The sequence below is a fragment of the Thalia democratica genome, chromosome 9, assembly GCF_965202585.1.
Source record: "Thalia democratica chromosome 9, ktThaDemo2.hap1.1, whole genome shotgun sequence".
Taxonomy (NCBI): Eukaryota; Metazoa; Chordata; class Thaliacea; order Salpida; family Salpidae; genus Thalia; species Thalia democratica.
The window spans coordinates 4,519,877-4,539,869 of record NC_139173.1 but is presented as its reverse complement, the minus strand read 5'-3'; the positions used below and the strand labels follow the sequence as shown (position 1 = coordinate 4,539,869).

The following is a 19,993-nucleotide window of genomic DNA, read 5'->3' as shown; positions in this document are numbered from 1 at the left end:
AACAAAATAAGCTAAATTGTTGAGCAACTTAGTTTTTAAATAACTGTGTTCAATACAATGAACTAAACCAAGATTAACTAATTAAAATCAGTTTGTTAAGCTGTTTCAAAATGAGTTTTAACTTTGTATTAAATTAAGATATAGATTAAAAACAGCTCACTAAAAAATAATATAACTGTTCGAACTTTTTCTAGAGCAAAAAGTTCTTTGTTAAAAAATGTTAATAATATTTCTAAATACATTTGCCAGTCAATTGGCTATTTTGGTATATTTAAAATGATTCTCAAGCTCGAAAACACAAAAATCAGTAAAAAAGTTCAAAATATATTTTTAAAAACTTGTTTTTCAGCAGTGAATGTGTGCAACTAAATTTTGAGTTATGCCAAAAGTTGTATTAAATCAAACATTGGCAAACGGTTGTAGAATGGTAGTGCTACATGCAATGCAACAAAAAGTCAATTATTAACCTGAAGATTAATAATTAACATGAAAGCCCAGTGCTGTGTTTTAAACTTTGAGCTTTTGTGAGTTAAATCGTCGCATGATTTTCCTGGTTGTTAAACTGATTTACAAGGAAAAGCTTAGTATATAGTTTACATAAAAAACTTCAAATTTTAAATCTAATGGACTTTTGTAATTAAAAGATGTAAAAAACAGTTTTTATATAATTTTTAGTTACTTTAAGTTCATGTAATTAAGTAACTTGTTGTTATTACCTGCACTGTTTTGTTTTGAAACAATAAATTGCTAATTAAAAGTAGCATTTTAAAACAAATAATGCATGTTTTTTAAACAGTGTTTAAAACAAAAAACAGTGAATAAATACCTACATTTTTTTGAAATGTTAACTAAAACATAAAACTTTATTGGTAAAGTTTGATTTTAACTTATTATTTTGCTTTGTGAATAAAAATATTTTCATGCTGTGAAGAATATTTATGAGCTCAAAGGTCAATTTTAGCAAATAATGTTTTATTTTTAATATAAGCTGATAAATAAACGAGTTTCAACTAAACTCATTTTTTACAACCTTAAATTAAATAAAAGCTGTGAAACCTTAAAATTTTAAATCACTATAATTATAATGTCAAAACAAAGTTCATCGAATTTTAAAACGTAGTTTATGTTTTCCACTTTCTTAAAAACTTTATAAATTTTAGAACTAAAAGCTTATCTTACAACTTTTAATATTTACAAATTCTTAAGAATTATAGAAGTAAAAAAATATATTTAAAGTTGTAAAAAGTTATCGGCTTAAACATCAATACTTTACTTAATAAAAGTCAATAAAACATTTTTATGAAGTATCGACTGATTAAAAGCTAAATTGACAGAAAAGCTCAAAAAACGCAACGAGCAAAAAAAAAACTCAACAAAAATTCAACTTTGTTTTTTGTGGCGTTTTTTATTAAACGTTTCAATATTTTTAGCTGCGTGGGAAGTCTCTTATAACGGAAAGGAGGCAAAAATGCGATTCTGGCTTTATTCTTTAATCAACGTTAAAAAAGCAGTTTAAATTTTATGTATGCTTTATAGTTTTTAACTTTTTTAGAAAAATGTAAAAATTTGTCCTGGTTTATTCAGTATTTTAACATTTGGTACGCATTATGCTCATACAAAACTTTGCATTCTATTTTTTACAAAAAAGTTTTACATTGTTATTTTTATTTTTTAATGCCCTAACTTTTTAAGCATTTTTAGTTTTTTTAATGAAAAAATTAATTCTCGTTATTTGATATTTTAAGCTTTTGTACACATAAAAACTCAAATTAAGCTTAAAAACAATATACCCTATTTTAACACTAAAAACACAAGTTATACATTTTCAATCAATGTTTAACTAAAATAAAGTAGAAAATGATTAAAACGTATATATTAAAATTTAATTTGCGCAAATCACTTTGTTTTTCAGCACAAAGGTGTCAGCACACAAAGCAAAATTTGTGCAAAGGTTCTAACAATAAAAAAAAACAAAGAACTTAAAAGAGCTATTATGGCCTTTGTGCAGTTAAAACTTTTCAATATATTGAAAAGCAAAGTTTACTGCATTCTTTTTATAAAATAGGCAGAAAATGTTGATATAGAATGATTAAACCAAAAAAAAACAGTTTACTAAGAAAAGAAAGCTTGTTAAAAACTGTAACTTGAACCGCTCACGACATTTGATGATACACTTAACTTAACAGCTCTTTAGAAAGCTTTCTTTTTTAAGTTAACTTGTACCAAAGTACTATTGTTTTATTAATTTTATTTTGTATTCTTACCTTGTAACTTGTTTCTATTTTTCTGAAAACAAGTTTTAAAATTTTATAAAAATATATTTAAAAACTGCATAATTTAGTATTAACCTACTTTAAGTTGGTCTGACAAAACATTTTATGAATTTTCTTTTGTTTTATAAATCTCTTAAGTATTTTTTTAAAGTTTCCGTTTAGTTAAACTACTTAAAGCCACAAACTAATTTTTTTTTAAAGTTGTTGTTAAATCCCTTATCTCTAAAGCTCTAATAAATCCTAATTTGTAAAATAACTAATACGCTCAATTGTTTTATCACAAATTAACCCACAAATCTTACTATCAAACTCAAATAATTGCTAAAACTTTCCTTAAATTGATTCAAAAACCTTTAAATATATCATAAACGTATATTAATATTATATAAACATACACATTCTATCAACTAAACTCAAAATCTTTTGTCTACAAAACAAGGATATTTATCAAGTATACAGACAACCAACAGTCTGCAAAACTAACTTTTTGTTATCAACTGAGAGCACAATGTAAAAAGAGTTCAGCAAAAAAATAATCCAGTCGCGCCAACTGCTTATGACTTACTATCTCAGTTTCTGTCTCGTTTGAGAGCTGCAGCGGCTTCTAGCGAAAAAACAAAAACAGCCATATTGTATTGTTGAAACAGTTTGTTGAATACTGAACTATGTACATTTTGCCTTTTTTAGTTTATATTATTTTCTAGTTTCAAGGGTTTTAAATAGTTTTTAGAACTGTAACAACCAAAACCATAAAAACCAATATAATAAAAGCTACCACAAGTTAGTTTTCTATTACATACTTATTTTTAAAGCTCTTAAACCTTTTTTTGATTTTTTTTGAATTCTTACCTGTTTTCACTTATCTAGGTTGCTAAACTTGAGGTTTCGTTTATGTAATAATTTCGATAAAACTTTATTTCTTTAAATCAACTAAAAAACATGAAAAAAAAAATTTGAAAGCTAGTATTAATAAAAGTTACTTTGGAAAAAAAATAATTTAAAATCTTTTAGCTAGCAACTAATTTTAGTATAGTATATTTTTTGTTTATAAATTGCATTATAGAGCATGATTTCAAAAACTACAACGGTGCTGATCGGTGAAAATCAAACGTTTTGCTTATTAAATTACAATATAACAAAGTTTTTTTTGTTGTTTTAATAGAATTATAAAACATGATTTGAAAAACTACATATGTTGTTAACGATGCTGATGATTAAAAAACAAGCCTTAAAACTTATTCAAACTGTACAAACTACTTGAAGTACTACACTGCGTGTTTAGTATTGTATAGCGTACAGAACGTTTTATTCCATACTTGCCAGAAATAAAGTTATTCTATTTGTAGCTGTTCATTCAAACGTGCTATTTTTGTTTCAGTTAAGCTTAACTTTCAATAAATAAGTTAAGAGTAAATTCAAAACAAAATTAATATAATTTTTCTAGCAGCTCTTTTTCATTTAATATTATAAATAGTTGTATTGAATTGTTGTATTGTTTTTAAAGTATAATCTACTGTGGTCGAAGTCAAACATTAAAAAAAAATCAAATAATTATATAATAAACCAAATGATATTAACAAATTTAAATTTACCTAATTCGTTTTGTGCCATTGAATTATGTTTTTTACTACATAATAAATTTGAATCGTGTATTAACTAAAAATCAAATTGTTGAATATAATTTTCTCGACTCAAAAAAATATGTAAATAAAAAAATAAAAATTTTGAAAAAAACTTGGTACTACTAAGCTAAAACTGACTTAATTTTTTATTATTTTTATTTTAATTTGATTGGCTTTTAACTTTTAATGAAAACTGTGCTTTTTAGAAGATAACATTAAATCTTTGTACAGAACAATTGATAAGTAATTTTTTTTGAAGTTTTTAGTTAAAAAAGTCTAAGCAGATTGATATACTAACTTTTGAATTAAAAAAATTTTAACAACAGTTTTCAATCATTTACCTAAAAATTAAACAAAATAGTTAAATTTGATAAGGGCTTGACTGTTTTGTTTGATATTTGAAAACAAATTAAGTTATTAAAATAATAAAATAGCTTAAAAAAATCAAAGATTGTAGCAAATAATTTAAAAAGATTTGTTAGTTAGTTTGAAATTAAATTTATTTTCGCGTGGTTTAGTAGCAAGAAGAATTGTACCATATTCAAATAAATAAAATTATAAAATGTTAAATTTTGTTTTTTGCATAAATCAAAACTATCTTTTAGTTCAGGGGTCGGCAAACTGCGGCGCGCGGGCCAAATGCGGCCCTCGAAGACAAAATTTGTGGCCCGCAAGGTACATTTCAGCTAAAACCACAGTTTTTAAAACAACAGAAAAAAAGTTTTAGTGGTAAATATTTGCTACTAGGTTTTAATCTAAGTAATTACGCATTACTAGTGTGGTCTTTTATAGCTTGTTTTGTCACAATTTTGGGTTTAAAATAGCATTTTTATATTAATCATTTTTTGTATAATGCGGCCCGCGAGCAAGTTTTTGTAAAATAAATTGGCCCTTGTACTTATATAAGGCTGCCGACCCCTGTCTTAGTTTCAGTAATACATCATAAGCTATAAATCACAATGTTTGATAACAACTACAGACATTACCATTTAGTCTAAACCAGTGGTTCGTAATATTTTTTTTATGTTTTACCCCTTTTAGAAGGTAGTTTCCAAATTTACACCCAATTTACAAAATAGTGTTTAATTATGAGGAAAAAAAGATATTTTGAATTTTAAGCTCATCAAATATAAAAAATCGCAATATTTAAAGAGTTTATTTAAGTTTGAAAGATTACAGTTAAATTATAAGTTTTAAACTAAAAAGTAAAATAATTAACATTAGTTTACATAACTTTTAATAACGAAAATTTACCCCTTAAAACAAGGGAATTTACCCCAGGTTAAGAATTGCTGGTCTAAACTAAGTTTATTCCCCCACAATATTGCTTATCTTTTTTAGAGTTAAGATTTTTGTGACGAAACTTGATGAAACTGCTTTAGTAATGGGTAGATGTCAGAAAAGCACAGCGTCACTTTAGTATGGATCTTCAAATTAGCACCGAGTGACACTTTAGCACGGAATAGTTTAAAACTTTTAGAATATTCGTTTAAATTATGTTTTATTATTTTATAGCTTTTAAGTTAACAAAAAAATAAATGTGAAAATTATTTGTAACACTTTTGAAAGTATCGCCATAAAATACTATAAACCAAGTTTTTACTAGGAGCAGTTTAAATGAAGCTGTTTCTTAAAGTTTTAGAAGCTATAAAAATTTTAATAAAGCTAAACGAGTTGAAATATTGAAATGAATTAAGTTTATTTACCCTTGTAGTAATCTATATATAATTTTTATAACACATAGATAAGTATAAAATAAGTTGCGAGATACGTGCATGTAGAAATAAGAGGAGCTTAAAATATTTATGTATTATGATGTTCAAAGCTAAGTGTATTTTTTTAATGAAATAAGTAAATTTTGAACCTTTATGTATAGCACTTTAAATATAAAATTTACGCTAAAATTTTAACCCTAATAAAATTAATTTAAGCCTTTTAAATAAGTTTTAAGAATCCTAAAGCTTGTATACACTGTTAGATTTTTAAAGGTAGTTTTATGTTGAAAACTTTCAAGTAAAAGTGTCAAAAATTTTTAGTTAAAAACTATATCTATATAAAATAAGTTGACAAAGCTTGTTAATTTAATTTTAGTCATAATTAAAGCTCAAGCTTGTAACCCATTTAAAGCTTAGTAATTTTTAGTTTACATGTCGCATAGTTCGTTTTTAGGTTTTTAGACATAATAGTACAAAAAATCGAAGCATTGAGAAAACTGAAAAAAATTCCGTGATAAAGTTACACCATGCTTTTCTGACCCGTTCCCTTAGAAATACAAAACACTTTTCAAAATAATTGTATTCTTTGAAATACAAAATAATTGTATAATGTGTACTTAGTAATTCAGTAGTGTTTTTAAAAAATAAGTTATAGTTGTTTAATAATAATCATATCACTAAGTTTTTTGTAAAAATAATACAAAACAAAGAACAAAATGTAGAATTTTTAATAAAGACTTAATAAACTTTTTTTCTTCGCGTTTTCTTTACTTTGAAGTTTTTAAAACGGAAACTATCTAGTTTGTGCTATTCATACACAATGTTTTATGTGTTATTTTAATAAAACAACTCTGTCTCCTAAAATGGGTCACAATTACCAGTAAATTTTAAAATAAAAGGTGTTATTGAATTTTAAATATCTGCCAAAGAGGCGGAAAATGAGTTTCGGAACTTTTTGAGATTGATATTTTTGTACTTGTGGTCTTTAGGTTTAAACTTTATTCATCTTATTTTATATAACGTTTTGTCGGATAGTCATATGTTTTCAACCCATCGGTTTACCAAATATGTACTTTAAATATACGTTACTTGCACAAAGACTTTGAAAGGTTTCAAAATAACGAAGACTAATTTACAAATTAAGTACTTATAATTTTAAAATGCATCATTAAATTTACAGACTCAATTGTAATAACTTATAACTTGTATTTCTTAAGAAAACTGGTAGAGCTGTGAAGTTTTTTTAAATTCTGAGTAAACATTTGGTTTCAGTTAATAAATAATTTTTGCTGCTTGTGCTGTGGTATATATATTTTTAAATTTTATGTATTAAACTTATAAATATCATATATTCTCTCGTAGTTTTGATATCCGACTTGCACAAAACGAATTCTTGCATAGTTCAACAAATAATCCGTAAAGTTTTAGTGCTATTTATAATTCTAGAAATTATCACTAAACTAAAATTAAGTAACAAAAATAACTAATAACATAATTTATGGATCGGACCTTAACAGTCGTGGTAAGATCCTGTAAGTCCAGCACATGACACCAAGAACGAATTATATTCCATCTGCCAACAACACAACATTTACTAGTGCATCGAGTGATCATTTTTCCACGATCACTGTATAATCAAGAAGGTGAAAAAAAAAGAAAATTTCCAGTTTACTGGCTGTTACCAGAAGCGGCATCCCTTAAGTTAGAATAAGCAGATATACTTTTATGTGACAAAAATTCAAAACTAATAATTAGAATTTTGTCTGTCGCAGATAAAAAGTATTTGAAATTAAAATCGACTAGTTTTTTTTTTAGAAGAGACACAGCAGTTAGATACGCTAAGTAGCTGGTCAAAATTGCACGAAAACAATTTTGCATCAAGGGTCAATTTTGTACGGAAGGTCATTTTTGCACGAGAGTAAAATAAAAACAGAAAAAATAAAGTTAGTGACCGAGGGTAACAGTGATGGTAAAAATTAAAAAAATAAATAATAAAAACTATTAAAAAAAATAAAATATTTAACTAAAAAGATAAAAAAAAGCTACCAACCGAGGGTGAGGGGTAATAGTGATTAAAAAAAAAATTTACCCGTGCAAAAGTGCCTTCGACCTAGAAATGATATATTTAAAATATTATAGTTTAAAAACAATAAATTCCCAAAGGCAAAATGATTTACCAACACCACTGTCTCAACATGATACGTTGTTAAAAATAATTTAAGCAGGGTTGCCAATTTTCTCCAGGTTTTTAAAAGTACAAGTTTTAGGGTCTATTTTTAGTTTAAATTTAAGTTAAAAAACTGTGTTTAATAGTAAAACGATAGTGAATATATACTATAAACCTACTGAATTGTTTTTTAATAAAAAAATATTTTGATAATGACAAAAACTGTAATCTATAATAATATTTTTTTTTGTTTCAAATTGAAATTTGACTGCATAACACGTAAAAGTTGTTTAAAGCTCCAGGTTTTTTTCAAAATTTCTCAAATTCAAGGTTTTTATAGGGTTTAAGATTTTTTGGCAACCTTATTTAACTCTTAAAAATCACATTATACTTTTTGTTTTACTTTGTGTAGATTACACAGTGCAAATATTTACAAACTATCTAAATTACGAAGGTATAACAAACTGCAACATTTAATTTTCAAATTTATTATAAACTGAAAAAAAAGTACAGCTACTAAAAGACTCGGTTTTTTAAAGGTATTAATTAAAAAAAACTGATTAAAAATTGATCCTTAAGGTAATTGAATAAAACAAACTTGAAAATAGTTTCAAAAGTTCAAATATCATAAACTAATTGATCAACAAAAAAGCCTTATCAAATGCAACATTAACAAAAATGATTCTTAATTACTAATAAGAATAATTAAACTACTTATAAAGGACCTATTTTGCTAGCTAAATTAATTCTAGATATTTTCTGGCAATGAAGTTAAAACATGGAATTTGTCCCTACTCGTCAAACGAGTGCGACCAATTTGGCTTTTTCTTGTTCAGGAAGCTGGTGATTCCCTCCCTCCCATCTTGCATGGACATGTTCTGAACCATGACGTTAGACGCGTCCCTGGTTGTGAAATGGGTAAAAATGAAAAAAAAGCCATAAAAATAGTGATAATGATTCAAATGCTTAATTTGGTTAATTATTGTTATGTATAGCAAAGTTTATTAAGCTTGATAATATTTATTTGTAGCGACTAAGCACTCTTTTATAATTATGAATTTTTAATACTACTTTTTTTTTTCCTTTTTTGAAACTAATAACATAGCTTAATTAAAACTTAGTCAAAATTATGCTAATTGTTTAAAAAGAATTATATAATTAAAACAAAAGTTTTAAGTTTTTTAGAACTTACTAGTTTCTTTATTAATGAAAGAGTTAACAACTATGAAAACATAACTTTGCAACTTTTATTTGTGTGTAATTGACTAAATTAACTTTGTTTAACATTTTCTCAGCAACTAACTGTTTTATTATTGATGATACAACTAAATAATATTAAAATAAAACCATAAAATAAAAAATAATATTTTATGATTTAAAATCTTTCAAATATAAAAAGCAAACTGAACTTACATTTAAAAAACCTAATTACTACACAAATAATTTTCTTTTTTATAGAATAAAAACTGACATATAAGCGGAGTTCCTGTCTTTTATGATCTGCCTGTACACGGAAGCCTTCCCAACTGCATACACGCTCCTACTGTTCGATATTATTTTATCTGCTATCTTCTCCACTTCATCTTCCAATTCTTCTGGTTTCACCACGCGCGATACTAGTCCGTTTGATAGGGCGGCTGTGAGGGGATAAGTTTAATAAAAATTAAAACTTTATACAACTTGTGGAATTTAAACTTTTAATAAAATAGTAAGACTTTCATAGTAACTATGATACTTGAAAAAATAACCTAGAAAGTTTGATATTATTTACATTTCTTAATGTTTCTCAACTTATTCAAACTTTTTTATTTTCCTTCTTTTTTGTTTTCCTTGTTTTATAGTTTTGTTTGATAAGGCACATAGAAAAAGTGTTTATAGTTGAATTTGGTATACACTTTTTTAAGTATTAAGAAATTTTAAAAACGTATTTTGAAAACTTATTTATCAATGTTTTTAATTTAACATAATTCATTACTAGTTTGCAATGTGCAGAAACTTTGTTTCGATGATGCACATTGTAGTATTTAAAAATACTAAACATATTAAAAAACTGTTCATATAGATTTATTTGTTTGAAATGTGTGTAAAGTTAAAACTAACTGATTTTTTTAGTTTACAATGTAGTTAAGTTTTTATTATTGTTTAAAGTAGTATAAACATTAAACAGTGTGTGTAAAAAACAGCTGAATGTCATTAAAAAAATACATAAAATATAAAGTAACAAAACTTATAATACTTTTGTGTTTTAACAATTTTAGACGTAAGACATATTAAAATATGTAAATGAATACCGATTCATTCTAAACAATATATACCAGCTGCATTTGTTAACTAATAACAATTTTTTTTGCATCATTAAATACAATAATAAGACTACTTTAATACATTTGAAAACTTTCACATTTCGGTATAGCATAAAAACTGTTCTTCATTATAATCAGCTAAAGTAAAGCTTAAAAGATACGAAAAGGCTTTCCCTAAAAAAGAACATTGGTAAACTGAGAAAAAAGGTATTGAAATAAATATTTAATTTTTTTTTTAATAGTTTACAATCTAATCTAGTGCTGGGAAATAACTTTATAATTTTCTAAATACAGAAGTGGGCTTGTTGTCAAATATTTGCACTGTAAATATATTATAAATATATTAATTTATTTAACCATAAAAAAGTTTAAAGCTTTAAAATGATATGTTCTTCAAACAACTTCTTTAGAAGTACTACAATAATTTAGTTATACTTAATACAAATTTATAGATTAAGGTTCAGCATAGCAAAAAACTAAGCCTGTTTATATATTTTCAAATTAAATGTTCTATAATACGTATATACATTATTAAAACTGTGTAAAAATAAGTTAAGGAACATAAAAACATAAATTTAACTAAAAATAAACTTACTTTTAGCATCAATAACCCTTCCAGTAAATAGCATATCAAAAGCTAATTTTCTTGGAACACTTCTTGCAAGAGCTACTGCTGGAGTTGAACAAAACAACCCGATATTTACTCTGAAATTATATAAATAAGTATAAAATAAACCAAATTTAAAAAACATTTCAAGAGTTTGTGTAGAACAAAACTAATTTGACAGGTAAAATTGTTTAACTGACTAGTTTATTTTTAAAACTAATATTACAGGTCACACTATATCATACTTAGGTGAGAATTTTTTTTACTAATTTTTAGAAAACACTTATTACTAGAATTTATCCATCAAATTTTTGTTTTTTATCAAAAAAAAGTCAAATAACTAAACACTTTTATCAATTCTTGTTTCAATTTTTCTTTTAAACGATGATTGAAAAATCTAACGTTGAAAATTGTACATATTTTACAAAACTAATGTGTTTTTCATAATCATCTTTGTATAAAACAATCATTAATTTGCAATAGTTGTTGTTTACAGAAAAGCTATATGCAAAAATGTAAACTACAAGAGGTAAGTTTGTTTATGCAAAACTTATTGAACATTTAAATTATACACCACTTTTTAAGTATTACAAAATTAAAGATGTGCTTTCAAAACAAACATTAATACTGTAACAAAAAAAAAGTTTCACCCTTTCGTTCAAAAAATCATAAGTATTACAACAATTTTTAACCTTTTCATATAAAAATAAAAAAGTTACAAAAGTTCTTAAATTTTATTTACTTAACTGCTGCAAATATTAATTTTAAGTTTATAAAAACACATTTTTCTCCTCACCCGGGGGTGCAGAACGTTGCCCTGTCGCTCGCAACGGCCAGGTCGGAAGTGGCCACTAGTTGGCAGCCTGCAGCGGTTGCCAGGGAGTCCACCATGGTAACCACGGGTACAGGGACGTCCTGGATGGTTTCCATCAACTCCGAACACAAACTGAAGATGCGGGCGTGTTCCGCTCTGTCCTCTGTGGCTACCTGTGATTTGTAAATTATTTGAATATAATATTTTAATTACTTCTATTGTTATGTAAATGCTGAAATAGGGAGGCTTTCTACAACAAATTTCAGTATTATATTACAATAAACAAACTGAAGATCTGTTCTCTTGAACAAAACAGTGAAACATTTGTATTTGAAAACTTAGTGTTTTATTTATATAATAGTTTAATTATATATTTTTCGTTTTAGAAATACTTATTATTTGTATAAATGCTATATTTATTGTTTAAGCAATGTTTGTGACTTGGAAAGCGTTAAAACTATATACATATTTTTTTGAATATATTTTATTTTTATGTATGCTTTGTATAAACAACAATATAGTAAAATTATTATTTATTAGTTTTTATGCTCTGCTCTGTCCCCTGTGTTGTTACATGTGGTTTAAAATAATTGTTTAAATATATTAGTTTAGATCAGCGTTTTAAAAATTTTATTTCATAATCGCACACTTGACAGAAAACTAAAAAAAAATCCCCTCTTTAATATGACATCCCTTTACTAGTCAAATACCCTTTTGTTTTTGATCCCTTACTATTTATTGCCACCTTATGGCCAAAATCAGCTTTAGATGGCAATATTGCTTGCCAGAAACTTAGTGAAACCTTGGTTTAGATTATGTATATCAGAATTAAAAGCTAAACATTTATATACTGTTTTTAAAAAATTACTTGCTTATGTATAACCAGAGTTATTTTTATTTGCTTTCTTTGTTAAAGGTCATTGTGTATTTACATATTTTAATTTGTTTAGAGAAAACTACTTGTTTTAAAACAGCAACTATCATACTGTATTTTTTTTTACATTTTTTTATGCAATAAAACTTATCCAATTTTAAAACTTAAAACATTGTTAGTTAATTTATTTAAATGCATAACAGATATATAAAATACTCTCCCAAGTTTTTCTGTGATAGTTTATACGTATTACACTACTTTTCGTAAGAAATTAACAGTAGAACAAATCAAATAATTATGAATAGTTTTTAAACAAAAACACAAAAAGTTAAAACTAACAAAGTAAGTAGCGCAATAAATAATCAGTGTAAAGTAATAAAAACAATTAAACCCAAACACTACTAACGGAAAAAAAGGATAATCTAACTGAGTAAAGACACTTTGTAATCGAATTCCTTTTGTTTGCACAATTCTGGTTTTTCTAAAAATATAGAGATAGCCTCCAACTTCACGAGATCAAATACACTATTGCAATGATGAATTATTCTATATCTGGATATGTTATATTTCCTAGCACAATCTCGATTATTTATTAGATGTTCTGCAACTGAAGATCTTTTTGCTGCGTTTTTTGTTGCCTTTGTCTTAATTTCAGGTTCTATTTCAATGAATTTCAAAATACAAACAGGTAGATGTTCTTTTATCCTGGTTTTTAAATGCCTTGAAGTCTGACCGATTTAGCAGAAATAGACTCCGTTTGTAATATTTGATTTTAATTATTTTTATTACTTTACACTGGTTATTTATTGCGCTTATTACTTTGTTAGTTTTAACTTTTTGTGTTTTTGTTTGAAAACTATTCATAATTTTTGATTTGTTCCACTGTTAAGTTCTGACGAAAAGTAGTGTAATACGTATAAACTAGCACAGAAAAACTTGGGGTAGTGTTTTATATACCTGTTATGCATTTATTTAACTTTTTATATTATTTTGCTTTAAATTTTGACAATAAAATCGTTATATATATTTTAATTTCTTATTTGTTTTTTTTTCTACAAAAGTTTATCAAATTGTTTTCACAATTATCAATCAGTTATGATTTATTATTGGTTGCCAACTTCGATGTCAATACATAATAGAAAATATTAAGGGCATAGGGGGGAATTAAAAAAACTAACATTAGACCTATAAACATTAGACCTATGATAACTTTAATTATATACTATAAATTATTTTTTACAAGACAAACAAGTTTTTATTAACTTTTGAGATATTGTCAGTTGTTTGAAAAGTTTTTGATACGTATTAGTATGGAAAGTTTCTAATTAGTAAGGAGGAACATTTGAAAAATTTACTAAAAATCTATCTTCTCCTACATTTTTTGGTCAATTAACCTCAAATTTTTCTAAATAAAAATTGTCCAGTTTCAACATTTAAAAATTTTCTTATTTAAGAACTTTATGTACAAAATATTAAATAATTTTATTTTATATCTTTGAGCAGAAACATTTTTTAATTTGAAAAAAATCCTACAATACAAATGTTTATTATTTAGTTAATATTAAAATTAGAAAGTTTTAGAAAGATTGCTTTAAAACTGTGGAGAAAATATATTTTTAATGAAACAGTCTTTTTTTTGCATTTTTACTTTGATCTTTCCAAAAGGAGCCTATTGAGATTTCCCACTTTGTATCCTCATATCTCAAAAACTAATTTGAGTTTTACAAAAAGCATCCACTAGTTAAGTTAAAGATCTTTAAAATGAAATCAACATGTAAAAAAGTACGTTACCTCCTATGCCCTTAACAGGATAGCCAAGATTTTTTTTTAATTTCCTCCAGGTTTTCTGAATTTCTTTCAGGTTTTTTAAAGAATCACGACTATTTAGTTTTAAACTAAAAAAAGAAGTTTTAAATAATATAACAATTTAAAAAAAAAACTGTAAGACTACTTAAAACTGTTTTTCCAATAAACTTTTATTTTATTGATATGATAGAATTTTTGTATTTAACTTAAATTTCATTATTTTACATTAAAAGTAGCTTAAAACTCCTAGTGTTTTTCAAAATTTAACAATTTCCACTTTTGTACAGAAAAACAAACTCTAGGTTTTTTATTGTATTAAGTTTACTTTTGTATAAATGTAACTATTTTTATAAATAGTATGAAATTATCTACAACAAAAATTTATTGAAAGTGTGACAAATAAAAAAAACCTTAATTCAGTATTTTATGTATAGTAGTGAAAATTTGTAGAAACTTAAAGCTTACCTAAAAAAAATACAAACATCAAACTGTCCTAGAATCAAACAACTTTTTATTTCTAACAGTAAGTATTTATCTCAACTTCAAAAAAATTTTTCTGTAGTTTTAAACTTTTTTTATTTACTTCAAACTACTGAATAATACAAGTACAGCTAACAAGCTCTTTTAGATCATGTCCAGCGCAGAACACAGGACCATTGGAGGATATAACAATCAATCTCAAGCTTTTGTTAGTAACATCGTTCTTTATATCTGCAAGTAATTGTTTCATCATTGCCACTGATAATGCGTTCCTGTGGAAATTTATTTTATTGTCTACTGAAATAAAATAGTTAAGTTTTTTTAACTTGAAACCAGTAAAACATTGTTTTGGTTATAAAATTAAAAATTTTAAGTTATATTATTCTCTTTATTTATAAGTTGAGAACTTTTCATTTTATTTGAAGAGTAAAAAGTAAACAAGCTATAATAAATACTAGTAATCAATTTTAATGTTGCTAAAAAACAGTAGACTGTTAAAGGGTTATCCTGTGCAATTCAGATTATAATAACAATTTAACGAAAGATTGTATGCACTATGGTCAAAAACAACATCAAAACCTATGTTAAGGAATGATATATAAATATTTTAAGAAACATGGTAAGCAAATAGTTTCTATAAGTTTTTGTACTTTTTTATATCAAAAGTGAAATATGACATTACATTGAAGAGAATTATATAATAAAAAACACAAAGCATAAATACCAGATTAGTTTGAGCATATCCCCATATATTTAGTTTAGCGTAAATTAAGTTATCACAAAAAAAACAATTATGTACATGTGAGAATTCTTAAATTTTGGTAATTCTGCTACATAGTTACCATTATAAAAGAACAAATGTGTTTCTAAAATGTTTTTAATGTGCTGTAAATTATTTATATTAAAATTAAAAGCTATATAAATAAAATTATTTATAAAGAAAATTGTTGTTTAGAAGAAAAAACAGAAAAAAAAGTAATAGGTAATCAACAAATATATAAACATGAAAACATTTATTTAGAGATAAGTAAGAAATATTTGATATATAAAACTTGCTTATTGATGGCAAAACTAAATCAAGTAAAACTTCTAACAGGTTTAATTATTCTACAAATTTCATACAACTTTCTCTTTTTAGAAATTGATCTAAATTGTTATATCAAAAAAAAAATCAGTAAATACTTTTAGTTAGTACCTTTCTTGTAAAATTGTCAATGTATCAAATGGCTGCCTACTTGTCTTGTACATACTTGATCACTTTTTTGATTTGAATTAAAAAGCTGAAATTGGCCATACTTCAACTTTTATAACTTCTAAAATACATTAAGTAGAAAAATAAAACAAAACCAGGTTTGAAAAAAAAGCAACACAGTTCCACCCAACTACTTATTACACTTGATTTAAACTAAAAAAATACAGGCTGCATTCTAGCCCGTTATGTTATACACTAATGAAATTATAAATGAAAAGCACAATTTATTGCTACAAACTTAGTAAGAATAAAATTATATAGTTCTGTCACAAGAAAAATAAAGATTTCTAACCAAAACAACCAAGAGAACAATTTTAATTACAAGTTTAATTGGATTCCGTTGGACACCTTGAAAAAAAAATATTTATAGGATTTATTAAGCTATATAGGGTTTGAAGCAAAAGCTTCTGCAAATAACATTAAAATTTATTACAAACATCTGTGTTATTTCTAAATTTATATGCTATCAAAAAATTTAGTTTAGTAGATGTAAACATAACAAATTTTGATCAAGATATAAGTAACGACAACTATTGTCTTTCAAAACAGCTGCAGCTGACATAATAAACTATTGCAATCTGATCAAGATATAAGTATAAAACTGAATAGTATTTTAGTAGATATTTCAAAACAAATGGTACCATGAAAATAAAGCTTTTTAGAGTAAATCGACTTATAAAATACTTGTAAATTTGGTAACAAATTCTTTTGTATTTAATACTTAATTTACTTTTTTAACATTCTAAGACAAACCTGTTTTTAGCACTGTTCATCACAATCCTTCTCACACCATTTGTATTTTCTGTGCAAATTGTCAGGGGTTCAACTGTGGAGCTACTGAATCTTTTCACCCCCTCAAAATACTGTTGTGCAAACAGTAAAGTAAATTATATATATTTTCAATGCTTAACTGCTAAAAATACCGCTAAGGCTTCTTAATTTAAACTTTAGTTGTACTTCTTGAATATTTTTAACTATATTTTGTACTAAATACTTAGAACTGTTCAGGCAGGTGGTATGATCAAAAACAAAGCATTGAAAAATGTATTGTATAGATATGATTTTGAAATTTTTTGTTGGACAGTATAAACAAGTAAAAAAAATCTAAACTACTCAAATAAAAGTTTTATAATTAAATTTTAATATTTGTCACTAAGTCAGCAATTCAAATTGTTTTAACTTTTAGTCTTTTAGTCAATGTATTCTTCAAAAACTTCTTAAAGATCATATCGAATAATTTTAATAGAATGATTTATTTTTTCATATAAAAACTTTACATTTTACATCTAGCAAACATTTACAAGCTCTTAAGAAAACAAAATGATTAAAATATGACTATATTTTGCAAAGTTTTTTAATTTTTAACAAATTTATGTTCTAAATAAAAAAGTATAAAACAAATAAATTTTATAAGCTAATAAAAGCATAGGGGTTAAAACACTTCTTTTTAAATTAGTCTCGTTTTTACATAATTAGATAAGCTACTTTTTTATTTTTACCGCTTGTTTAAATTTAAAGTACCTTAAGTTAAATATAAGCAATTAAAGTTAGAGCCTTGAATAGGTTCTTAATGAGAGGCACAAACTTAAAGGGCAAAATTAGACTATATCACTAAAAATCTATCTCGTTCTTCAGTTTTTGAGCAATTGTTTTAAAAATTTACTCTTTAGAGTAATCTTTAATAATTTTAAACAACTTGAAGGAAACTTATTGTTGAATATTTGTAAATTGAAAAAAAAAGTTTTTTTTTTAAATTATGGTCATAACTTTTTTAATGAAAATTTGAGTTAAATTGCTTTATAGATGAAAGAAGAGATAAACTTTTAGTCAAATTTTCAAAGTTCCAAAGAAATTAGCATAAAATTTTAGATTTTATACAATAGTATCAGAATTTTTTTGCAAACCTTGTTATGTCTCAAAAGTTAACTGATTTTTTTTATTCCATGTATAGTATATACTCTAAGCATTAAAATAAGTGCCAATGTTAAACTTTGTAAAAAATAAATGTTGGACCTATGTAATAAATAAAAGTTTAAAATGGTCTACTATTATGTTTACTTAGTTTGATGAACTCAATTGGTTTAATCTTGAGCAATACTTAAAGATTAATTTTAAAAAGATTTACAAGTATTTATCTACACAAATTCAATTTTCTATCTCTAGTTAAAATTGTTAAAGTATTATGTGTACAAATCCCAAATTAAGGTTTTACGCTTAAGAAGAACTTAAAGAAAAGTTAGCTGTTTAAAACAATTTAGATATAAATTAACTTTGGCTAAGGACTCTAACAATCTAGAGGTATTGAACAAAAAACTAAAGAACTATGAATAAAATTTCGTATTTTTAAAATATTTATCTTTCTACATATAAAAATTTATAATTAATTTTTGTAGTATTGATTTAGTTAGGTATAACGTAGTTCTTAAATATGCCAGTATCAGCATTGTCTCCTATCGCTGCCTCCGAATTCGACCGGCTCATGGTTGCCACTGATCAGCTGAGAAAAATTTCCTGACTTTTTCCTGACTTTTTACAAAAATTTTCCTGACTTTTCTAAATCAAACTCTTAATTTAACTTATTCTAAAATACATAAACTAACACTTGAAACTATATAAAGCTTTCAATCTAATTTTAATATAGGTTAAAACAACAGTTTTTTGCTGAACTCTATCATCAAACTTTCAGTACATCACTTAAACCATCTGTGTATGATTGATGTTTGTAATAAACAGCTCTATCAGCAAAATACTTGTATTATCACCTTATAAACACAGCTTGTCTGAAAAAAGACACAATTTTTTAACATTTCCTAGCATAAATGTATCTAGATAAACAAACAACATATAACAAACTTTTAAAATTAAAACCTTAAAACAATAAAGAACTAAATCAAACACTGTTTTTTTAAATGTATGTACTAAAATTTATTTTCTCCGTTTTTTATTAGCACTTCAACCTCTTAATCTAATGAAGATATGGTTTCCTTCATCTAGTCTTAATTCCGCTTCAGTATACACATTAACTTGTTACATAAAATACTAAACTTACTGCTTAGTTATAAAGAACTCAATTATTTACTTAAACAAAAAACACTTTGATTCTAAAATTATGCTAAATAAACTTTTGTTTATATATCACAGTTTCACTATGGAAGTGTCCTTGCTACAGATCATCAATACTAAAAAGCTTACAAAATCTGCTTGTTCAAGTAGGGTACTTGTTCAATATGTTAATAGAAAATTTTTGCAGTTTTATAAAGGATATTTTACTAATTTATACCAGATGAAGGCATTGGAAATAATACTAAATATTTCTGTAAATTTCTAGGAAAATTTTGAATTTTTTTTCTGACTTTAAAGGACTTTTAATTAATTTTTACCATTAGAAGGCTTTGGAAAACAAGGAATTTTGTAAATTTAAACTGAAAAAATCTGACTTTTTTTTAAATTTTATAAAATTTTCTGACTTTTCCTGACTTTTTTTTCAAAACTCCCCATTTTTTCCTAACTTTTGTCATTTTTTTTAATTTTTCCTGACTTTTCCTGATTTCCTGACCAAGTGGCAACCCTGCCGGCTATATATAGTAGCCTTATAGAGCTTTTGTATGAAACTATTACCAAAAAGCAATTTCAAACTAAATATACACTTGTAAAGTTACACCTTTAAGATTTTCTTTAAACCTTGTTATATGTTTTTTTTTGAATTTAACTTATTAAAATTTTTTTTTTTAATTAATATACTGATTTGTTTTGTTATTCATAAATATGCATATAAATTCTAAGCTAACCTTGCCAGAGCTTTGGAAAATTCTTCTTGCAGAGAACATTATTTATGTTAAATTTACCACCTGTAAAAAATAATAATCTAATTAAAAATAACTATAAAAATATTTTTTTTAATGACAATAATATTTATAAATACCTACATGGTTTCATTAATCAATACTAACAGAAATGACTAAAGAAAAAAAATGCACACCAATTTTTTCTTAAAAAAAGAATATTTTGTTTTTAGTTTATTTAAACAATAAAACTTTAAAAACAAAATATATTAATTGATAATAATGATATTGATTTTTC

The 19,993-nt window shown here is 25.0% G+C and overlaps 1 protein-coding gene across 1 annotated transcript; it reads right to left on the bottom strand.

The window, feature by feature from the left end:
- Positions 1 to 8,255: 8,255 nt before the first annotated feature.
- On the bottom strand, positions 8,256 to 19,763 carry LOC145844100 (enoyl-CoA hydratase domain-containing protein 3, mitochondrial-like). Its single transcript, XM_082951449.1, has 7 exons — positions 19,702 to 19,763; positions 16,667 to 16,776; positions 14,798 to 14,933; positions 11,484 to 11,674; positions 10,676 to 10,785; positions 9,249 to 9,414; positions 8,256 to 8,680 (listed from the first exon to the last, which is right to left on the bottom strand). Exons 1-7 carry the CDS (start codon positions 19,738 to 19,740, stop codon positions 8,569 to 8,571), a joined length of 864 nt encoding a protein of 287 aa, XP_082807575.1. The 5' UTR covers positions 19,741 to 19,763; the 3' UTR covers positions 8,256 to 8,568.
- Positions 19,764 to 19,993: the final 230 nt, after the last annotated feature.

What these genes read in the sequence shown, in the direction of transcription:
- LOC145844100 (XM_082951449.1), bottom strand. Translation starts at nt 19,740, where the DNA reads ATGTTCTCTGCAAGAAGAATTTTCCAAAGCTCTGGCAAG. An exon ending in GCAACGTTCTGCACCCCCGG is followed by an intron (nt 10,786 to 11,483) that starts GTGAGGAGAAAA and finishes ATATAATTTCAG; the next exon opens with AGTAAATATCGGGTTGTTTT. An exon ending in AAGGGTTATTGATGCTAAAA is followed by an intron (nt 9,415 to 10,675) that starts GTAAGTTTATTT and finishes ATCCCCTCACAG; the next exon opens with CCGCCCTATCAAACGGACTA.